This window comes from Canis aureus, chromosome 29, assembly GCF_053574225.1.
Source record: "Canis aureus isolate CA01 chromosome 29, VMU_Caureus_v.1.0, whole genome shotgun sequence".
Taxonomy (NCBI): domain Eukaryota; kingdom Metazoa; phylum Chordata; class Mammalia; order Carnivora; family Canidae; genus Canis; species Canis aureus.
This window is the reverse complement of record NC_135639.1, coordinates 33,757,124-33,778,463: the sequence shown is the minus strand read 5'-3', so window position 1 is coordinate 33,778,463 and position 21,340 is coordinate 33,757,124. Positions and strand designations below refer to the sequence as shown.

The window sequence follows — 21,340 nt, the reverse complement described above, 5'->3', positions numbered from 1 at the left end:
AAAATCCTAATATTTCTTCTAAAAAGAAGAGGTGAAGGTTTACTTTGTCCTCTGAGTCATCATGCCACCACCACTGCCCCGACTGTGCCCACTTCCGCTCACCTCGGTGTGTGTGACACCCTATGGCATCTGTAACTGGAGGTGCCATGTCTGTTTGCTCTTGATCTAAACCCCAGGCACTGGCCTCCCTCTTTGGTCTGTTCGCCTCTGGTCTCCGACCTTGGGCCCATCGTGGCAGCAGTTTCTCTGCATGGAGATTAATCTGGAGTTGACAGTACCTACTTTTCCATGCCTAGTGTCTGGTACAAGTGCGTGCACTGTAAATACTTACTGAATCAATGAATACATAAGCTCTTCTTTGTTTTTGGTGGCAGCACTTTTCTCTACTCACCTCTCCAGTTGGTTGGCTGTGCATGGCTGAAGTATCTAGGTTCAGGAGTTTGACAAAGGCAGGCTTAAATCCCACCTTTATCACTTAATATTGGTGACCTTCTCCAAACTGCTTCACTTCTCAGAGGCTCAAGTTCCTCATCTATAAATAAGGATGATAATATTTATTTTACCTTCTTTGACAATTCAGGGATGTATGGCTAGAATGTTCTTAGCATCGTGGCTGCATGGCACTCTCAGTAACAATGGCTGTGTTTTATTATCATCATAGCACTGGGTATGGAAGCACACACACATTTACCTTTTCTTAATTTTTTTTTTTTTTTTTTTGAAGCTGAGAGCCTCTCTTGTCCCACATTCTAGAAAGTACAATAAAGAACTAAAGACATACCTGACCCTATCTCCCACTTCCAGGCCCTGCCTAATAATGCTCACTGGGTTTGGTGCTGCAGTGAAAAGAAGAGCCAAGCACACCATCCCCTGATTACAACCCCAGGCGTCTTCACCCTCAGCTGGGAGTGTCCTGGCAGGGTGGCCAGGTAAAGGCTTGCTGCAAACAGCCTGGTGTTTTGGGGTGCTCACCGCCAGCAGGAGAAACCCTCTGCATGGAAATTACTTTAATTTGCAGTTGACAAAAGGCAAATTGCTGGCATTTTTTTGCTTGGAGCCTGGAATGTAACCTTGTACAACTGCCCCAGACATTCCAGGTGACAGCTTCCATTAGCCCGGCCCAGATTTCTAGTTTCAAGGAGGGGGTAGAAAAAGAACATAAGTAATTTCACAGGGAGCAAAACCCCCAATCATGATTTAATTCTACCAACTTCTGTGACTTCAAATTCCCTCTTCCTCTTGTCAGCATACAAAGCAGAGTCAACATGGACTTCCTATCGCGTGTTTTTCTTTGCTTGACTTTCACTGGTGTATTACCACACTCCGCTGGCTTGTCGTTTTAGGTTTGATGGGAGACATCTTCCTATGGTCTACCCCTGTCTGTCTTCCTATGATCTACCCCTGTCTGATTTGTGTGTGACGTGACCAGAAGGTCATGAGAGTGAGGCCTTCTCTGCTGTCTTCCTTTGCACAATGGCTAGGATGTTGTGGGGTCTCTACATATTTGTTGAAGGAATGAACGAGTAAATGGATGGATGGGTGGTTTCCAGATTTTTCCCAAGGACAGAGCATCGTTGTCTGTCTAGTCAGACTTCTATAGCATTCCAGAAGGAAGGGCATCCTTTAGTTGCGGTGCTGGTCACCTTCCACTGAAAATATGTCCCAGAGATGCCTGTCTGGGGCGGGGTTCCGTGGAATGTAGGCTGAACGGAATGCCTCCTGGGCCAAGGGAGAACGTGAGGCTGCTGCTGCCATCTTGTGGACAGTGTTCGAAACACAGGAGAAGTGACCTACGCGGCCTTTGCACCCTTCTTCCATTTCTCTCAAAGAAATCTTGGCTGATTCTCTGATGGAATATTCTCCTTTGCAAAGCACTAGGCTACATTTCCGGATGCATGCTTAATCTGTTTATATTCCTCTGTTGAAAGCATCGTCATCATAATTATAATAGCTCACATTTATTGAATTCTAGGCACTGTGCTAAGTGCTGTATTATCAAAAAAACTTCTTAATGCCTGGGCTATTATTACCATCTATACAGCAGAGAGAGGAAATTGAGACTCAGAATGGCTGCATGACTTGTACTTAGCTAGTAAAGGGGAAGAGAGAACCAGGACTTGACCCCAGCCAGTCTGGCTCTGGACATCCAGTCACATCGTGCTTTAATGGTTTGTTTATGTGTTTTGCTTCCCCAACAAGACACTGAGCACCGAGAGAGTTGGTCAGAGCTATTGAGTGTGGGGATTTTATGTATCTCTGTGCACCAACTATGCACCAGGACTCTGCTAGACTAGGAGAATGTAAAGATCTGTTCAACTAGGGGAAAGTATTCCTCGGTATGTGTGCAGCGAGGTTGCAAAGCCACAGGAAAGACACGGACTGTGTTCCTGGAGTATATTTTGTAATAAAGATAGACAAAGGTGATGAGTGTATGTGTGTGTGGATTAACAATTTAACTAGTTATTTATCATTTTATTTTATATGGACTGGCCTCCCAGCACTGCTGAGGTATAAACCACAATCATTATTAAATCCATTCATCCATATGTTTCTTTGCTCCTTATCCTGGAGCGCTTGACCCAGAACGCATGTGAGAAGCAGCTCATTGGCAGCTGGGGGTTTGAGAGGCGAGATTGGTAACCTCTCTCTTGGAGGTTCCAGGGGATGGAAGGGACCTGCAGAGAGTATCACGTACTCCACATGGCCTATATCTTGAGTTGGACTACCCCAGATAAGTTTTCCTTGTTTGATGAAAATTTATAGGCAATTTGCATCTGATGTTGTACTAGACAAAGCCCCAAAATCTGATTAAAATTAAAAGATTGTGAAATGGAATACACAAATTAGAATAAATGTGTAAATTAAAACAAGATTTCCACCAAGCTTCAAACTTGCAGGTAACCCCAGGCTTTCAGTCTATTTCCCTGTACTAAGGTCCTTGGGGTAAGAGTCTGCCACATGCCCATGTATCATTCCTCCATACAGAGGCAGTGTCGCATGGGGTGACTGAACTCAGCACAGCTGTCCTTTCCAGTTGATTCAAGGACTTGGTAAGGAGCGTTTCCTGTGGGCCAGGCACAGGCAGAGACAGGAAGACAGGGGCTTGGTCCTGTTGGCTGACAGCTCTTAGCTCTGAGCGCAGCGGTGAAAGACCTACATGGAGAGACGAGAGATGCAGAGAGGGAAGGAGAATGTTGGAAAGAGCTAGAAAGGGAAAAGGGAGAAGAGAGACACCCTAAACCAGGTGGCGATGGCCCCCAGAGGCCTTGGAGACCCCCCTGAAATGTCCATCCTGGGGGCTTGGACGTGGTGTAGGCAAGCAAGTGCCCTCTTTGGGGCCTTCTCACATGCCTAGTGGCACCCATCCTCCTGCAGATGCTGCAGAGATATCCTATAGTTTCCTTGTGTCCCCAGCACTGGCATCTCTCTACTCTGAGGTCAAGACTATGGGAAGGAAGTATTATCACCATTGTTATTATTTGTATGCCATCCTGGGCTCTGAGTATGCCAGCCTTCGCAGGCCGCAGGGGCCGGGCGTGCAGCCAAGTCTGGAGTGATAAAGAGGGTGCTGACGGTGGCATCCTTTGTGAGAGAAAATGTCTGAAACAGGTAAGACTGTGGGAGACCAACAGAGCACATGACCATGGCGTTGGCCTGGACCCATTCCTGTGCTGAGAAGATGTGGCTCCCAACTAGCAGAAGGGACTCCTGGGTGCCTTCGTCTGTGTACAGGACTCACAGGGACGGCGCGTGCCCAGTCTGCGTGCCCAGGATCCCCAGAGAGCATCACCATCCAGCCGGTGATCAAACAACTGGTACATAGGAAAAATACTTGGAAAAGAATGTAAAAGCTGCACTCTTCTCTATCGTTACATGTGACAACCGTAACAACTTAGTCCTTCAAAGGAACGTGCTTTCCTCTCCCGCCCTGGCTTTTATTAAAAGCTGTTACAAAAGGTATTTTTGTACTTTACAAATAACAACAACAGTACCAGCTAACATTTATAGTGGACCTAGCAAATGTTAGGAGCTGTATGAAGATCCTGCTGAGACGTTTTTTATCACCTTTTGGTTTAAGAAAGAACTTTGCTTTTTCTGAAGATCTGGTATGTTTTTACCAACCAGCCAAAAAGAGCCATATGATATTTTTCCCTTCACCTTAGCTTCCTGGAGATTCCAAGTCACTTTTTTATAGCTAAGTAAGAGCAACCACATTGACTCTTAGAATTGACGTATGTTTTTTTTTTTTTTTCTTCTTCTCTTACCCTTGTTTTAACCTCAAGAAGACTCTATCTTCTTCTAGGGATTTACTTAAAGAACTAATGAGAAACTCATTCATTCATTCATCCATCCATTCATGTACTCATTCAGCGATGGCAGCTCCATGTCATATGCTAGGTTGGGTGAACAGGACAAACATTATCTTGCCTTTCTCATGTTAACAGCTTAATAGACTGGGCAGCCCCAGAATGCAGGCAAAGAACCCGGTGCATGGATGTTTAAAGCAGCATTACTTAAAATAGCAAAGAATTGGAAACAACACATGTCCAATGATAGGGTGTTAGTTCAATTATAGTTGATGTGTATGGTGGAATTTTAAATGGCTGTTATAAATTAGGTTTTTTCCACAATGTGGAAAGGTGTTTAAGAAACATAATTTTAAAAGAGGGAAGAAGAGCAAACTCTAAAATTAGAGACTTGTGAAGGCAAGGGCAGGGAAGTTCTGGGGCTGGGATCCTAATTTTATATTTAAAAAAAGACTAGAAGGAAGTATTACAAAATATTAACAGTAGTTCTCTCATAATCATGACATTATAGATATTTAAAGTTTTCATTTTTCTTTTTTTCTTTTTTTCTTTTTTTTTTGCATTTTCTAATGCTTCTATAATGAATATGTGTCAACTTTAAAATCCTAAAAGCAATGAGAAAAAAGGAGGAAATTCCTAGGGGGCGTACTCGGGCCTTCTCGGCTACAGGGTATAGGCGGAAGGGGAAAGCGTCCCTGGGATTTCCCATCTGCAGCCTTCCCTCCAGGATCTCCCTCCAGCGCTGATATGAGTGCCTGCCCAGGGTCTTCACTACACTCACTGGGAGCCGGTGGGAGCCAGGAGTGGAGGCTCACTGAGGCACACATGGAATTAGTGAGGCTAATTAGGAAGGTCCACTGGTTTTACTCTGGAAGCCCTCCTCTCATTGCCTGAGACAAATGTGGTACAGGATTGATAAACAGAACTGAATGAAAATTACAGTAAAAATGTGGCCACGTGGGCATAAAGTCAGTCATTAAATAGTTGAATTTAACCCTCAAGTTTTTGATTTCCTAGTTTGATTTCATTAACAAAAGGAGTATATGAAGAAGTAGAATCAGCAGGAGTGGCTCTGGACTCAGATTGTCCAAGTCTCAATCCCGACTCCACCACTAAACTGCTTGATGATCTGGGGCCAATTACTTAACCTCTCTGAACCTTACTCTTATGTAGAAGAGGAGCAACATGTAACTTACCCACTGAATCATTGCAAAGATTAAATAAGAGAATCCATGCAGAGTAGCTGGCGGCTGTGGCTTCTCTGTGGCTCTCCCTGTCCTCCCTGGCTACCCTAAGCTCCATTCCCCACCCTTGCTGTGTGCAAGGGGCCAAACTATGTCAACTCTTGTTTCTCAGGTTACATCTGGCCCTGGGAAGGCCTTTCTGGGAGGCTGAGGGCAGGGGGAATCAAGAGACAGGGCACTCCGCCCTCTCTTGCTCTGCTTTGGGCAGTGATGTTGGCAGTGACTGCATTTCCTCTGAGGCCCCTGTTGCTCTGGGGCAGTGTCCTGCCTCCTCTGTTCCTGTCTTCCTAGGGGTGGTACCTCTACTGAAATCCCTGATGTAGACTCCATTTCCTGACTAGATTCTGACACTTTTTTTTTTTAAGATTTTTTTTTAAGATTTAAAAAACAATTTTTAAGTAATCTCTACACCCAGCATGGGGCTCAAACCCACAACCCCAAGATCAAGACTCACACGCTCCACCTACTAAGCCAACCAGGCGCCTCAGACTCTGACACTTTTCTGACTTTCACTCTGCCTGAGGTTTTGAATGACCATGATGAACAACTTTTACAAGACTTACTGCATGTTTGTTCACAGATCTGCTTCGCCATGAATTGAGTGCCTCAAAGAGCTGTTCTTCATGTTTAACCTCAGCAGACTGCACAATGACCCGATCATTTTGGGAGAAGAAACTTTGAAATTTTTTGAAAAATTACATATTGGCTCCAAAAGAGTATCTTCATAGGACATACTCAATATAATTAATGATTCAATGAATGGGCATTCCTGTATCCACCACCCAGTTGAAAGAAACATTTACCATTATTTTTGAACCCCTCGGGGAACCCCTCCCTGTCCCATCTCCTCCTTCCCTTCCCAAAGATCTCCATCTCCCAAGGCTGTCAACCCTTGGCTTGTTTTTGTAGATCTACTGTGTCTCTGCCCACTTAACAATATGTTTGGTGTCACGTTTTTAAATTGTATATAAAAGAAAGAATGCTGTAGGTATTCTTCCCTGACTTGTTCTCCCACTCAACATTGTTACTGAGCATGTCGGCGTGTGGCTATGATTCATTCCCAATTCATTCATTCAGGGCTTTACAGTGTGCTGTTACAGAACTACACCTCTCCGTGTTATGCAATTGCTGTTAATGGACCTGGAGGTCTCTCCCGGGTTCTGCAATTTCACACATTCTTGTATCGTCTTCAGGTGCCCAAGTGTTGATGTTTCTCTTAGGGCACAAACTGAGGAGCGGAGTCACTGCCTCACAGAGCAGGGAATGCCACCGTTAGCAGATAATGCCACATGGTTTTCCACAGTGGTTTCAACCAATTTAGACTCCCACCAGCTGCGTAAAAATGTATGTTGTTCAAACCCTCATAAGTCTGTGGTACCAGACTAAATTTTTTACCCATTGGGGGTGGGGGTAGGATAGGATACCTCATTACGGTTTACTTTGTATTTTCCTCCTTATTAATGAGAGTGAGTTTCTTTCCATGTTGGCTGTTCACATGTTCTTTTCTGACACGTCTGTTTGAAAGCTACTAATTGTACTTCCCTGGAACCTCAGGCGGGTTGTGGCTGACTTGGGGCAGCTGGGGAGGGTGAGGAGGATGCAGGAGGGAGGGAGGAGCTGAAGTCCAGGGTGGAGCAGGGCAGGGGCGTGGCTGTGTTGGGGGAGACCGGGCAAGAGAGCTACCCAGCCTGGGGGCTTCCAGTTGAGGTTTTTGTTTTTCCCCCCACTGTGAAGCATTAACAGAACTTATAATTTGTTAAGAAAAGCTCAAACCATTATTTTTTAATATAAATTTTTCTAATTTGTAAAATGGACACCTAATTCCAAAAAGGCAGTTCGAGCCAAACAAGTCCTATCTGCAGGTGCTGGATTTAGCTCTCAGAAGACCCTTCTGTGATCCTATTTTGGTCATGAGACGGGATTCACCCCGTGGTCAGTCAGCAAGTATTCCTGCCTCTTGGGTCCACCGGAAGTAGGAGAAGAGTCAGGTCCGCTGAGATCAGGGCAGGGTCTGTCTGAAGGACCTCGCATTCTCTGCCCATTGTTTCGCGGTAAGATACACATAACATAAGCTTAGCGCGCCTCGGTTATGTGTCTCGGTGGCACCAAGCACGTTGGCCTTGCTACGGCGTGATCACCGTTCTCACGGAGCCTTTTCATCTTGCAAAGCTGAAGCCGTCTGCATTAAACAAGAACACCCCCCCACACACAACCCCCGGCGCTGGCAGCCACCAGTCTCCTTCTGTCTTAGGAGTCTGATGCTCTGGGTGCCCAGTGAAGGTGGCATCAGGCGGTATCTGCTCTGTGTCTGGCGTATTTCACCTGGCACCACGTTTCCATTACGTGTCTCAAGCATCATGTGTCCATCACCCAAGCTGCTGCACGTGTCACGAGTTCTTTCCTCGTGAAGGCTGGATGATATTTCGCTGTGCCTGTGCCACACGTGCTCTACCCATTCACCTTCCGATGGGCACGGGCTGTTGGGCACACTGCCCCTACGCACTCGGCTGTACAAATCGGTTTGAGTCTCTGCTCTCAGTTCTTTGGGGGTATATACACAGAAGTGGAGTTGCTGGGCCATAGGGTAAGTCTGTTGAATATGTTGGGGGGTGGGGGCTGGCTTATTCTTTTAGCATTTTTGCCTGCTTTCTCTACTTAGGAACTTGCAGTTAGAACCTGGGGGCAGGGGCGACCGGGTGGCTCAGTTGGTTAAGCGTCTGCCTTCGGCTCAGGTCGTGATCCCAGGGTCCTGGGACCAAGTCGTGCGTTGGGCTCCGTGCTCAGCGGGGAGCCTGCTTCTCCCCCTCCCTTTGCCTGCTCTTCCCTCTGCTTGTGCATGCTCTCTCTCCCTCTCTCTGTCAAATAAATAAATAAAATCTTAAAACAAAAAAAAGAACTTGGGAAATCATCATTTGGGGTAGCAGTGATCACATCCTTTCTCAGGCTACATTTTTCAAAAGCAGAACATGGACGAAACCCTTGGGCCCATTATCTGTTGGGCTGTTCTTGTCCTGTGGTGATGATGGCGATGATTAAGACACTAACTCAAACACATTGCACGCTCGCTTTGTCGCCAGCACTTCAGCGTATTTTAAATAATGTCATGTTCGTAATCATTGAGCGAGGACTATTGTCCCGGCTTTACAGGTGAGGAAACCAAGCCACAGAGAAGTGGAACCATAAACAATGCTGGGACAGACAGGCTCATCTAACTCAGCATTTACTTTCACAAAGGAAGGGAAAGAGGCTGAAGACGGGAGACCCAGAGACACAGCCTTACGCTGTGACCGACCCGGCTGAGCTCACAGGCTTCCAGACGTCTGGAACCCCCAGCCCCGCGCCCTCGCCGCCTCGAAGACAGGATTCCAGCCATTCATTTTGTTTATCCCGTTGACCCAAGCGAAACCCCTTCTGAGAGGCTGCCGTGCCGCGTCGGGATCCAGCTGGATATTCCTGGTCCTCTTCCTGATAATTACTGGGGCAGGACTAGCTGAAATATGACGGGGAGAGGATTACGGGTTTGGCTGTAGGATTTTGTGAAAACACATGGAAGTAGCACATTAATATTAGTCAAGGGCTGAATGGGCCTTTTTAAGAAGCTGAGATAAACTTTGGCAAAATCAGGTTGCCCGGAGAAGCATTCAATTTACTGGAGTGACTCAAAAAATCATAATTTTTCTTTCCCGTTAAGTTTATTTAGATAGTAAAAATCTGGAGTGTGTGTTCCCTGCGAAGTTGCGCCCCTGAAGTCCTGAGCTGGCCTATACGCAGGGCGGGCCTGTGTTTTTCATCACGTTCCCTGACTCGTTAGGTCTTGCAGTTAGTCCGTGTTACACGTTTCTCGTGTGTTTTTCTTGAACTTCATGAACTCTGGCATTTCATTTCGGGGATGTATATCCAAGGGAAAAGCAGTGTTCCTTTGATCTTCCTTGGGACACCATTATGTTTAACCTAAGAAAGATTAGGGAGTTGCCATTCAACGCTGAACAAACACAGAAGCGGCTGCGAAGATGGCGGGTGCTTCATCTATTTACAACATCCACCCTATTAGGAACTAATTCCACATCGAGTGGACTCCGAAAAGCATTCTTTGGAATGGAATTCTCATCCGCTCTGGGAGGCTACGTGCATATGGTCTGGGCCTCACAAAGAAACCTATTTAGCCTGAAATATTTAAACTGCAGAAGGTTTTCAAACTTTGAAATCACTGTCACTGTTGGTTCCCCATATGGCTGTCGGGTTGTACTTTCTCTGAACTGAACAGCAGTTTCTGGAAAGCACCCTTGCCTTCTACTCGTATTTGTAAGAACATCTGCTCAACAGTGGTGAAACGAGTCAGCTCCAGTCTTTGGACAAACAATCCTCTGAGCCGGGGTGAACTCCGAGGGGCAAAGAGCCGCCACTTGGCCCGCAGCTGGGGAACCAGACTGCTCAGCTCACCCTCCGCTCCCTTTCCAAAATGGCCTTCAGAACCTGATCCACCTTCTAAATAGCTCTTTGAGGCAACACGCAGGTCTAATTGTGACATATATATATATATATATATTTTTTTTTTTCTAGCCCTAAAATGAGAAGGAAGAACAAAACAAAATCAAATGTTAGCCTGTCCGTATTTGCAGTTCCCTGTCACCCCCAAGACATTGATGGAGATTTATTTTCCTAATGAAGCCTCTGACGGTAATGGTGGCACTTGCTAGAATCAGTTAGGACTAAGTGGTATTTAATTCACAGCGAAGCGACAATCTGACTGGACTGTGATTAGTTCCAGCTTTTAGCTATCATTTATAGGTCACCAGGCGGCTAACAACCTCAAATGAGGGACCATTATCTTTTGACAAGATGAAGCATTTTCTGGGGGGATGGGAGGAGGGGGAGGGGTGCTACCCAGAAAGCCAGCTTAATACTCTCTCTGGGAATTATTTCATTCCTAATAGAGCTCCACAACCACTTACTCAAAGGAACCACGCTAGCGCGTTCCAGTTAGGTCTGCTGAAGGCAAAGGAGGAAAAGACTTCCCTTACAGCCATTCATTTATCTACTCAGCAACTATAGGCAAACTTCATCTTACTGCGTTTCACTTTATTGCACTTCGCGGGTATTGCGTTTTTTACGAACTGAAGGTTTGTGGCAACCTTGAGTCGAGCAAGTCTATTGGCACCATTTATCCAACTGCATTTGCTCACTTTGTGTAATCGCATTTTGGTAATTTAAAACTTTTTCATTTTTATTATTATATTTCTTATGGTGATTTGTGATTAGCGCTCTTTGATGTTACTACTATAACCGTTTTGGGGTGCCATGAACTGTGCCCATATAAGACAGCAAACTTAATAAATGCACGTGTTCCGATTGCTCCACCGACTGGCTGTTGCCCCATCTCTCTCCCTCTCCTCAGGCCTCCCTGCCCCCTGTGAAATCAGGCCAGTTAATAACCTTACAGTGGCTTCCAGGTGGAAGGAAGAGTCAAACATCTCTCATTCCAAATCAACAGCTAGAAAACGATTAAGAATAGTGCAGAGAACATGTTGAAAGCTGAGAGAGGCTGAAGGCTAGGCCTCTCGAGCCAGTTAGCCATGTTGTCAATGCAAAAGAAAAGCTCTTGAAGGAAATTAAAAGTGCTACTCCAGTAAACGCATGATAAGAAAGCAGAGCAGGGCAGCCCCGGTGGCTCAGCGGTTTAGTGCTGCCTTCAGCCCAGGGTGTGATCCTGGAGTCCTGAGATCGAGTCCTACATCGGGCTCCCTGCATGGAGCCTGCTTCTCCCTCTGCCTGTGTCTCTGCCTCTCTCTTTCTCTCTCTCTCTCTCTCTCTCTTTCTCTGTCTCTCGTGAATAAATAAATGAAATCTTAAAAAAAAAAAAGTAGAACAGCCTTATTGCTGGTATGGAGAAAGTTCTAGTGGTCTGGATAGAGGAGCCAACCAGTCATAGCATTTCCTTAAGCTAAAGCCTAATCCAGAGCAAGGCCCTAATTTTCTTCAACTCTGTGAAGGCTGGGAGAGGTGAAGAACCTGCAAAAGAAAAGTCTGAAGCTAGCAGAGGTTGGATCGTGAGGTTTAAGGAAAGAAGCGAACTCCATAACATAAAAGCAAAGTAGCAAGTGTTGATGTAGAAGTGCAGTGAGTTATCCAGAAGATCTAGCTAAGATAACGAAGGTAGCTACACTCAACAGCAGATTTCAGATTTTTCCATGTGGAGGGAATAGTCTTACATTGGAAGAAGTTGACATCTAGGACTTTCATAACTAGAGTGAAGTCAATGCCTGGCCTCAAAGGAGAAGCTGACTCGCTTGGTAGGGGCTAACACAGCTGGTGACTTAAGTTAAAGTCAATGCCAATTTACTATGCCACAAATCCTAAAGCTTTTAAGAATTATGCTAAACCTACTCTGCCTGTGCTCTATAAATGGAACAACAAAACCTGGATGACATGCACATCTGTTTACATAAGGGTTTACTGAATGTTTTAAGCCTACTGTTGAGACCTACTGCTCAGGAAAATGATTCCTTCAAAAACATCACTGCCCTTTGACAGTAGAGCCAATCACCTAAGAGCTGTGATGGAGATGCATGAGATTAATGCTGTTTTCATGCCTGGTAACACCATATCCATTCTGTAGCCCATAAATCAAGAAGTCATTTCGACTTTCAATTCTTATTATTTAAGAAATACACTTTGTAAGGCTACGGCTGCCATACATAATGATTTCTCTGCTGGATCTGGGCAAAATAAATTGAAAACTTTCCAGAAAGGATTCACCATTTTACATGCCATTAAGTCATAGTTCATGGAAAGAGGTCAAGATAGCAACGTTTATAGGAGTTTGGAAGAAGTTGATTCCAACACTCAGGGATGACTTTGAGGAGTTCAAATCTTCTGTGGAGGAAGTAACTGCAGATGTAGTAGAAAGAGCAAGAGAACTAGAATTGAAAGTAGAGCCTGAAGATGTGACCAAATTGCAGCAATCGTGTGATAACACTGTCAGGGATGAGAAGTTGCTTCTCATGGATGAGCAAAGAAAGCAATTTCTTGAGGTGGAATCTATTCCTGGTGAAGATGCCATGAAGATTGTTTAAATGTCAACAAAAGATTTAGAATATTACACAAACTTAACTGATAAAGCAGAGGCAGAGTTTGAGAGGATTGACTCCAATTTTGAAAGAAGTTCTACCTTGGGTAAAATACTGTCAAATAGCATTGCATGCTACAGAGAAATCGTTCATGAGAGGAAGACAGTGCAGCAAACTTCATTATTGTCGTATTTTAAGAAACTGCCACAGCCACCCCAACCTTCAGCAGCTACCACCCTGATCATTCAGCAGCAATGAACATCAAGGCGAGACCCTTTGCTCCACCACCAAAAAGATTATGACTCTGAAAGGTCAGATGATGGTTAGCATTTTTTTTAGCAAAGGTATTTTTATTTTTACTTTTTTTAAAAGTAGGGTCCACACCCAGCATGGAGCCCCGTGTAGGGCTTGAACTCATGAAGCTGAGATCAAGACCAGGGCTGAAATCAAGAGTCAGATGCCTAACCGACTGAACTACCCAGATGTCCCAAGCAAAAGTATTTTTAAATTAAGATGTGTACATTAGTGTTTTAGACATAATGCTATTGCATACTTAATAGGTTACAATATGGTGTAAACTTAACTTTTGGATGCACTGGGAAACCAAAACAATTCATTTGACTCACTTTATTGCTGTATTCATCAAGCCTACACTATCTCCAAGGTATGCCTGTGTTCCTCGAGTGAGGCACTGGGCAAGAGTGTATTGCTGGGGTTCCCTGGAAGGAAGGCTGATAATCAACCTGCACACACTGTATGGCAGGTCTAGGTTTTAATAGCCATTCTCCATTTTGATGGGGTGAAGCATCTGTTCTGATTGGCTGGTGTCAGTGCAATACTGATTGTTAAATATTCAAAATAACAATCTTGTCTGGAATAATGCTCTTCTGTGGAACTTACTATTTTTTTCTCCAAGAAAATTTCACTTTAAGTGAAATTGTCTCCCTTACATCACAAGTGTCCCCTAAATTAGCTGAAAGCTATAGATCTTCTGTTAATTATAAGGGAGATAATGTGATGTCCTAAGAAAGTAGCAATTTGGGTGTAGGTACGATGGGACTCCAGAGGGTTAGGAGTCTAGCTCATGAATAGCTGTCTGCTCGGAATGAGAGCTAGGAAGACACCTGTCAACCCTATAATGAGGAGGGCCCAGTGGTCCCCAACCTGGAGCAGTCTGAAAGCACTGGAAGAATGCAGATGTCCCTGCCACCACACACACATACTGGCTTCTACACTACTGCCTGAAAGGGAAGAACTGACCTGTTTTCCTTCCTCCTTCACTTTCTTCTTTCTCGGTCTTGAGGAAGTAGAAGGCAGTCTTCTAGTTTGCTTTTCTCCTATTTAGTGAGTCTTGGGAAAGAATCTCCTTTTATCTGCTTTTGGAACTAGGACATCAGATTTTTACCAGTCTGATGTAATACCGAAAGCTTCTAAGTGTTGAATACCCGCCAGGCCTCAGATATGTCGAGGTGCTTTACATAAACGATTCCATTCCGTCCTCACCTTAACTCAGTGACGGAAGCTTTATTGTTCCCAGGTTGCAGATGAGTCTGAGACATGACCAAGATACAGATCCAGGCCGGCTGCCCTGGGGCACCCTGGGGTGATCTTACAGCTGTTACCTCTGTCCTAAAGGAGCTTACAGCCAGTCGCAAAAACAAGCCACACCTCTATAGCTACAAGGTGAAGCTATAACAAAGCATGGCAACATTTGTCAAACTTGATCTCTTCGTTTTAGGGAAAGAAAAATTGTCATGAGCCTCCAATGTTGATTTATTTTTATAAATTACTGAAATATGCACAAATATAAGTCTTGCATAAACTCCTTACACTGCTAATATTTTAGTGCATCTCTTTATGGGCACACATGTATTCTGGGACTTATTTTATATACATTTGTATTATGATTTTTTTGGTTGTGTCTCACATATCAGCATTTTCCGATGTCAGTAACACAATTTTAAAAATTGATATATTTTCATCCTTGCACTGATACAGGGATTTTACCATATATTCAACCATTTCCTTATATTTGGGCATTTAGATTGTTTCTGATTTGTACCATTATAAGACATATCGTCACATACATTTTTGTACATGAACCTTTGGCTGCCTTTCTGATCATTTCCTTGGAGTTAATACTCAGGAGTAAAAGTACTGGGTCAAAGGGCACAAACATTTTTAAGGCTTTTAACATTTCTCTCCAGGAAGGTTGTACTAGTACATTTGCATCTGATACTGAAAGATCACTTTGGGGCCTAAGAGGTATTGGCCAGAACTTCAAGGGTAGGCAGAGCTTCTACCAGTGCAGGTTGGCGGAGGCATTCGGCTGGGAGAAGACCTGCCCAGGCTCAGGGAGGAGAGTACAAGGTGCCTCGGGGAAATGGCAAGCCATTTGATTTTTTTAAAAATTAAATTTGCCAACATATAATAAACACCCAGTGCTCATCCCTTCAAGTGCCCTCCTTAGTGCCCGTCACCCAGTTACCCCATCCCCTCACCCACCTCCCCTTCTGCAACCCTTTGTTTGTTTCCCAGAGTTATGAGCCTTTCATGGTTTGTCTCCCTCTCTAATTTTTCCCACTCAGTTTCCCCCCTTTCCCTTATAATCCCTTTCACTATTTCTTACATTCCACATATGAGTGAAACAATATGATGGTGGTCTTTTTCTCTGATTGACTTACTTCATTCAGCATAATACCATCCAGTTCCATCCATGTTGAAGCAAATGGTAGGTTTTCATCTCTTCTGATGGCTGAGTAATCTTCCATTGTATACATAGACCACATCTTCTTTATCCATTCATCTGTCGATGGACATCTCGGCTCCTCCCACAGTTTGGCTATTGTGGACATTGCTGCTCTAAACATTGTGGTGCAGGTGTCCTGGCGTTTCACTACATCAGTATCTTTGAGGTAAATACCCCGTAGGAGCATTCTGATTTAGTTAGTGCTGTGTGTCTCAACACACTTAGAATATTAACATTTGGGGAAGGACATAAAATGTTCAAAATGTGAAACAACTTGGCAATAATGCTAATAAGACAGTCACCATTGTGATATAATGTCTAAATGTCCAAAAGCAACACCATTATTGTACCATATCTTGCTCCCCCGGGGTTCTTAGAGATGAACTGTTTGTTGATTTCACCATGGAATCCTATAGCATCAGGACAGTGTTCTAGAAGGTGCTCTGTGTCTGATGCCGGCATGAAGCCACACTGGTTGCTCCTGTCATACATTTACTTGACCATTCAGTTCCATGCCCCTCTTGACAGTGTTCCCATCGGTGGTATAGTGTTGTGGTTAAGAAGTTATGAAGGGGGATCCCTGGGTGGCGCAGCGGTTTGGCGCCTGCCTTTGGCCCAGGGCGTGATCCTGGAGACCCGGGATCGAATCCCACGTCGGGCTCCCGGTGCATGGAGCCTGCTTCTCCCTCTGCCTGTGTCTCTGCCTCTCTCTCTCTCTCTCTCTCTCTCTCTCTCTCTCTGTGACTATCATAAATAAATAAAAATTAAAAAAAAAAGAAGTTATGAAGGAAAGAACCCAGACTGCCTGGGTTCTAATTCCAGCTCTACCATTTATTGATTGTGTGGCCTTATGCAAGTTACCTTTGTGCCTCAAATTCTTCAACTGTAAAATGGGGTTGCTGTTATGTACCTTTATAGGATTATCTTGAGGATTAAATGAGTTAATACACATAAAGCATTTGTAACAATGTGGTGTACAGAATAAGTACGTTTAATAAGCATGAGCTTTTATTATTATTATTATATTAGCCTCAGTTTGGCCCCCTGGCTAAGATTTGGTAGCACACATATAAAAGGTTTATGGCCAAGTGGTATGCGGTGGCTTTCCATCCACAGAAACCCAGAGGACTAGAAACTGCCTCCTTCCCAACTCAGCCCATAGCTACAATAAACAGCTACATGTCAAAGTTGAAATGTTTTTATTTGGGTTCATCACAAAGATTGAATAGAGTCTCATGACATTCATCCATATAAAATACCGTAAAAATAGTTGTAGGCATAAATAAGAATTACTCTAACTTATTCTTTTTTTTTTTACTCTAACTTATTCTATTTTATAATGCACAGTCATTTTTGTTGATTACAAATAAGAAGTATATGAAGATACAGAAATTTTCTAATTTGATTTCAGCAGTTTCTAAAAATTGAATTAAAAAATTAAGGACCCATAAAAAGATGCTTTTTAAATGGAACCAGCCACCTTGAAAAATATCCTGAAAAACATGGTTAAAACTTCGTAATATTTCAACAGATAACAAAACACAAATGTTGCTCATTGGCCTGACTTTCCAGGACCTAGACCCTCCAGTAGCTGCTGGCCTCAATGAAGTAACATAACAAGCCACCGGGATGTAGTGTCAGACACGAACAAAATCACTCTTGGTCCCATCCATAAACAGAGACAGAATCCCTCATTGCTGGATGTCTTGCAACGAAGCTTTTGCTTTCACTATGCATTTGGCCTCACAATCTTCATTGACAAATAATTCTGAAGAGAAAACAGAAAGAATGTTAAAAAAAATAATATTGAAGTTCAGTTTTTCTAGCATCAACACTACTGACATTTAGAACTACATTTTCTTTTTAATTTTTTTTTTTAGAACTACATTTTTATTGCTGGGGACTGTTCCATGAACCTCAGGGTATGCAGCATTCCTGGCCTGCACCCCTCAGGTGTGACAATTAAAATGTCTCCAGGAACTGCCAACCACCCTCACGAAAGCAAAACTGCCCCCAGTTGAGAATCACTGGTTTAGATCAATAGAATCTAAATCAGTAAAAAGGAATTACTGTGAGTTTTTTTTTAAGTGATCAAGACAGATTGGACTCTTGACAAGTCGAAGCTGGCGTGTTTGTGCATCGACAACCAAAATATTATACTGGAGATAAATAGAAACCCTACATCTCTGCTGTTATAGTTGTGACTATGTTACCCTACACCAAAACATCTGTATTATTACCAATACAAATCAAAGTAAGTCTTTAAATGCCTAGGCTGTCCCTTCTCCACTTGGCAAAATGGACTTCACCTCCTTGGTGAAACCATCCTCAGCAATGGGATCCTATGCTCATCTGTTCATCTCTCCATAAAAGTTTGCCTTTCCTAGCAAGTTACCTATCCATATGCCTGCTTTTCCCTAGGCCCTGAACTGCTGGTGGGCAGAAATCATACCTTGGTCATCTCAACATCCCAATTCCTAGCCTGTAGCAGATGCTCAATAAATCCCTTGAATGAAAGTAGGACTTCTAGGCACACCAGCAAACCTCCTGTCTAGACTCCCATCTATGACTGAGGTGACTGAGGAAAATTGGGGGAGAAGTTATGTGATGCAGGCCTTAAAGAACAAATAAGGTTTTGATAGACTCTGGTAAGGGAACAGCATTGGCACAGGCATCCTGGAAGGTAAGGATACCTGCAGGGGGTTGGGAAGGGACTAGCTAGTTGGGGTAAAGTTCAGGGTTAATGTAGATCTATACTGGGCCCAGATGCAGGGATCTGTGAATGCTAGGGTTAAGGAGTTAGCTTGCAGGATGGTTTGGGACAAGAACGTGTGAAGGCAGGAAGATCAGTCAGAAATGTTGGCTGTTGTCCTGACATACATTGCTAAAGGTCTGAGGGATTTCTCCTAGAATTCCTGATACCAACATGTTTTTCAAACCAAGAAGTTCTGCCCATAATTCATACAACCCTAAGAATGTCATTCTCACCACAACACACATTACTTTCAATTTTCCACAGGCTGAGGGCTGCAATACCACAACTGCTAAGTAGGTCCATCTATTGAGTGGCAGGCAACCAAGGCAAGAACCACATTGGATGACTGACCATAATTCACACACAAAAAGCCAAGACATGAGGCCAAGCACTCATACCGGTAAGGAGTACAGGAGCACGGCCACAAAGAGCAGCAGGATCAGTAGGATCAGCAGGCCAATGATCACCCACTTAAATCGGCGCCACACAATGAACTTCATGGTCTTACATGGGTTGGTGAACCAGAGGAAGGAGGTTTCTGGTCGGCTGCATTGCAAAGAAATGGTTTTACCTACCCAAGTCGGGTGGGACAGATATTTTACTTCAGACCCTGATACAGTTTAAAGAATAATTAATAACATTGAAAAAGTCAGGAAAAGGTATTATTCCTCATCATTGGCTGAGAAAGATTCTATAACATGTTATGGCCTCTCAAGATGTTAAAAATACTCTGGACTTCAGTTATGTGGGGAAAGAGAAAGGTTAAAATGAAGCCGGATCACCAAGCTCACCATCCCCCACTCCCCTCAAGTGCAAGATTAAGACACCACTGAATCCATTCCATTAAGCTCATTGGAAGGGGGGCTTTCAGACTGCAGGTGTTTGGGGATCAGACATTGTGGAGAACAAAGAGGGCCTCTCACTTTGGTGGGTCCAGCTTGGGGTTCATGTTGGGTTCATCCCGTCCCTTCCCGGCTGGCCTCTCGTCTGCCTCCTTCTCATTGAGGATTTCCAACGTCATCTCCACTTTCCCCTTCAGTAAAGCAGAACAGGTTAAACACATGACATCACGTTTCACAAATATTTTCACTTCAACCCAAGGAGTATTCCCTGAGCAATGATTTTTATTCTTGTAAAACAATCTTTAGATTGCCTTAAATTTTCCTCAAGAGATTTCATCGCATTTCCTTTTCCATGTGTTTCTGAACCAACCCCTTGTGGGAAACTGAGAGGACAAATTGCTTTCCCTCCCCTTGCTCCCTGCTTTTCATTCCCTGTACCGCATCCTCTAACTTTCTCATATCCATCTCCTTGCCTTCTCACACACTGTCCTTTGTAACTTTATTTGGGCCAGGTTAGCCTAAATCCTGCTAAGAACAGAATGTAACACTGATTGAGCATTAACTGTAGGCTCTGAGAGACTCTCCATGGCTTCCTGCTTACCCATGGTTGCCCCGCTGTATGGAGAAGGGAGGGCACGTCATGGGTACTCGATGTATACTACCTGAATACACGAATGAATGAGTGAATGAATGAATGCTGCCTCCATGTTCATACAGGTGTCCTAAGTGGACACCTTTTAAGCTTTCTATGTGGGTAATCTCATGTGATGCTCACAGCAACCCTATAAAGCAGGTATTGCTATGACCCTTATATGTGCTTGAGGACGCTGAAGCCAAAAGAGGTCTAGAAAGTTGCCCACTTTTATGGCCAGGCTTGAAAATGGACTTTCTAGGACTCTGGAATCCCCACTAGGTCACCAACATTCTGAGAACCCCAACTCAGAGAATCGATTTTATGATGGAGCCATATGACTCCTATGCTGACAAGTCAGACAAAACATGGTATCTGACTGACAAGTTGCTACATCTCTCCAAGCCTGTTTTTGGGGTTTGTTTTTGTTCTACTTAGTTCAGTAGTAGTTTTATTTATTTTTTAAATAAAAAAACTAAAAAACATTTTTTTAAAAAACTGAAGTAGAGTTGACATAAAATGTTATATCCCAGCCTGTTTCTTGAATCTACAAAATGGAGCTAATGTCTAGTCTGGAATTGTCAGTAGAACTAAACAAGATTATGTGTAAACTACTCTATAGTGGTAGAAAACAGAGAAGTGGTTTCCTGGGCTAGGAGTAGAGGCTAATAGTAGAGTGCAAAGGGCACAAGGAAATTTCTAGAGCAATGGGAATGTTCTGGATCTTGATGCTGGTGGTGGTTTTAGGGGTGTTTATATCAGTCAAAACTCATGGAATTGTGCACTATAAATGGGTGCAGTTTATACCTCAAAGTCGTTTTCAAAAACAAGATTATGAACATGAGGCACTTAGCATGTTCCCCAGCTCCTAATCAATGATCTAGAATGTTAGCTGTTATTAATAGCAATAATACATGATGAATAAGGTAGTCTTCTGTGACATGGCATGGTGACCCAGACTTCTGCTTTTCTATCATGATTTATCTGGGAATTCTCCAAACTTGCTTGTAAGTTTCAGCCTTCTTGTCCAGTGGGTGTCAAGACTCCCTGCTTCCTCCACCTTTTTAAATTTATTTTTTTAAACAAGAAGAGTTTGAGTTTGAAGTTCCTTTTCCTGTACTGAATTGTACTGAAAGCTCAGGATAAATTAGCCTTCCTGGTGAAAGAGGGTCCTCAAGAAGCAGAGTGTAGTCACTCGGACTACCAGCTTTTCCACCATTCCAATCCCTCCACCTTACACACAGCTCCAAACATGGTCATGGCATCTGCCACCTTCTCTTGTAATCCCAGTTACAAACCATTCTTGTAACTTAAGGTCTTGCCAATGTAACACTTCCTTATCTTATCTGTCATAGATCCATTGAGAGAGGGTAGAGCCTAATTGACAAAAGGAATGAATGACCCAGGACTGGGGAATACTCATACAGCCATCACGCGGGAGCCATCTTTATCTGCGTAGCACGGCCACCAGCCTTTCATGGACTTCTGCTCAAACAGTGAGGCAGTTTTTGCTTTAAGGGGGTTCATGGCTTTGAGGTCTGGAATCATATCCAAACTGCATTTCTCTGATGATTTTGCTGGAATGATGGTGTGATGCAAATCAAGTTCCAGGAAACCTAGCCAAGGAAATAATTAGACCTGAATAAGTTTCAATGGATCAGTGGTTGTTCACAAGTGAACAGAATGTTCTTGTCAGAGGAGAGGCAGACAGTGATTCTGAGCAGGTGATGGGTGAGTTAGAGGAA

General features: G+C 43.7%; 1 protein-coding gene and 2 long non-coding RNA genes across 9 annotated transcripts in view; all 3 read right to left on the bottom strand.

The window, feature by feature from the left end:
- Positions 1-16,137, bottom strand: part of LOC144301384 (uncharacterized) — a 56,611-nt gene extending 40,474 nt beyond the window's left edge. For 2 of the 5 annotated variants that reach the window (XR_013368211.1, XR_013368210.1), the window contains exons 1-2: positions 15,303-16,137; positions 392-532 (exon numbers count right to left, since the gene is read on the bottom strand). This is a non-coding gene — a long non-coding RNA (uncharacterized LOC144301384). Of the gene's footprint in view, positions 1-377; positions 533-15,302 lie in introns of all 5 variants that reach the window. The other 3 variants (XR_013368213.1, XR_013368214.1, XR_013368212.1) reach the window with 3 other exon arrangements.
- Positions 8,756-14,364, bottom strand: LOC144301385 (uncharacterized). The gene is made up of 2 exons (XR_013368215.1): positions 13,879-14,364; positions 8,756-9,041 (listed from the first exon to the last, which is right to left on the bottom strand). It is a non-coding gene; the product is annotated as an uncharacterized LOC144301385 (long non-coding RNA).
- A 412-nt stretch (positions 16,138-16,549) lies between the features above and the next one.
- The window catches only part of MYOF (myoferlin), a 142,157-nt gene continuing 137,366 nt past the window's right edge, over positions 16,550-21,340 (bottom strand). For all 3 annotated transcript variants that reach the window (XM_077878365.1, XM_077878363.1, XM_077878364.1), the window contains 4 exons: positions 21,021-21,211; positions 19,046-19,155; positions 18,521-18,668; positions 16,550-17,135 (listed from right to left, as the gene is read on the bottom strand). In XM_077878365.1, coding sequence (XP_077734491.1) covers positions 17,097-17,135; positions 18,521-18,668; positions 19,046-19,155; positions 21,021-21,211 — 488 coding nt within the window. In that variant the 3' untranslated portion in view covers positions 16,550-17,096. The remainder of the gene's footprint in view (positions 17,136-18,520; positions 18,669-19,045; positions 19,156-21,020; positions 21,212-21,340) is intronic.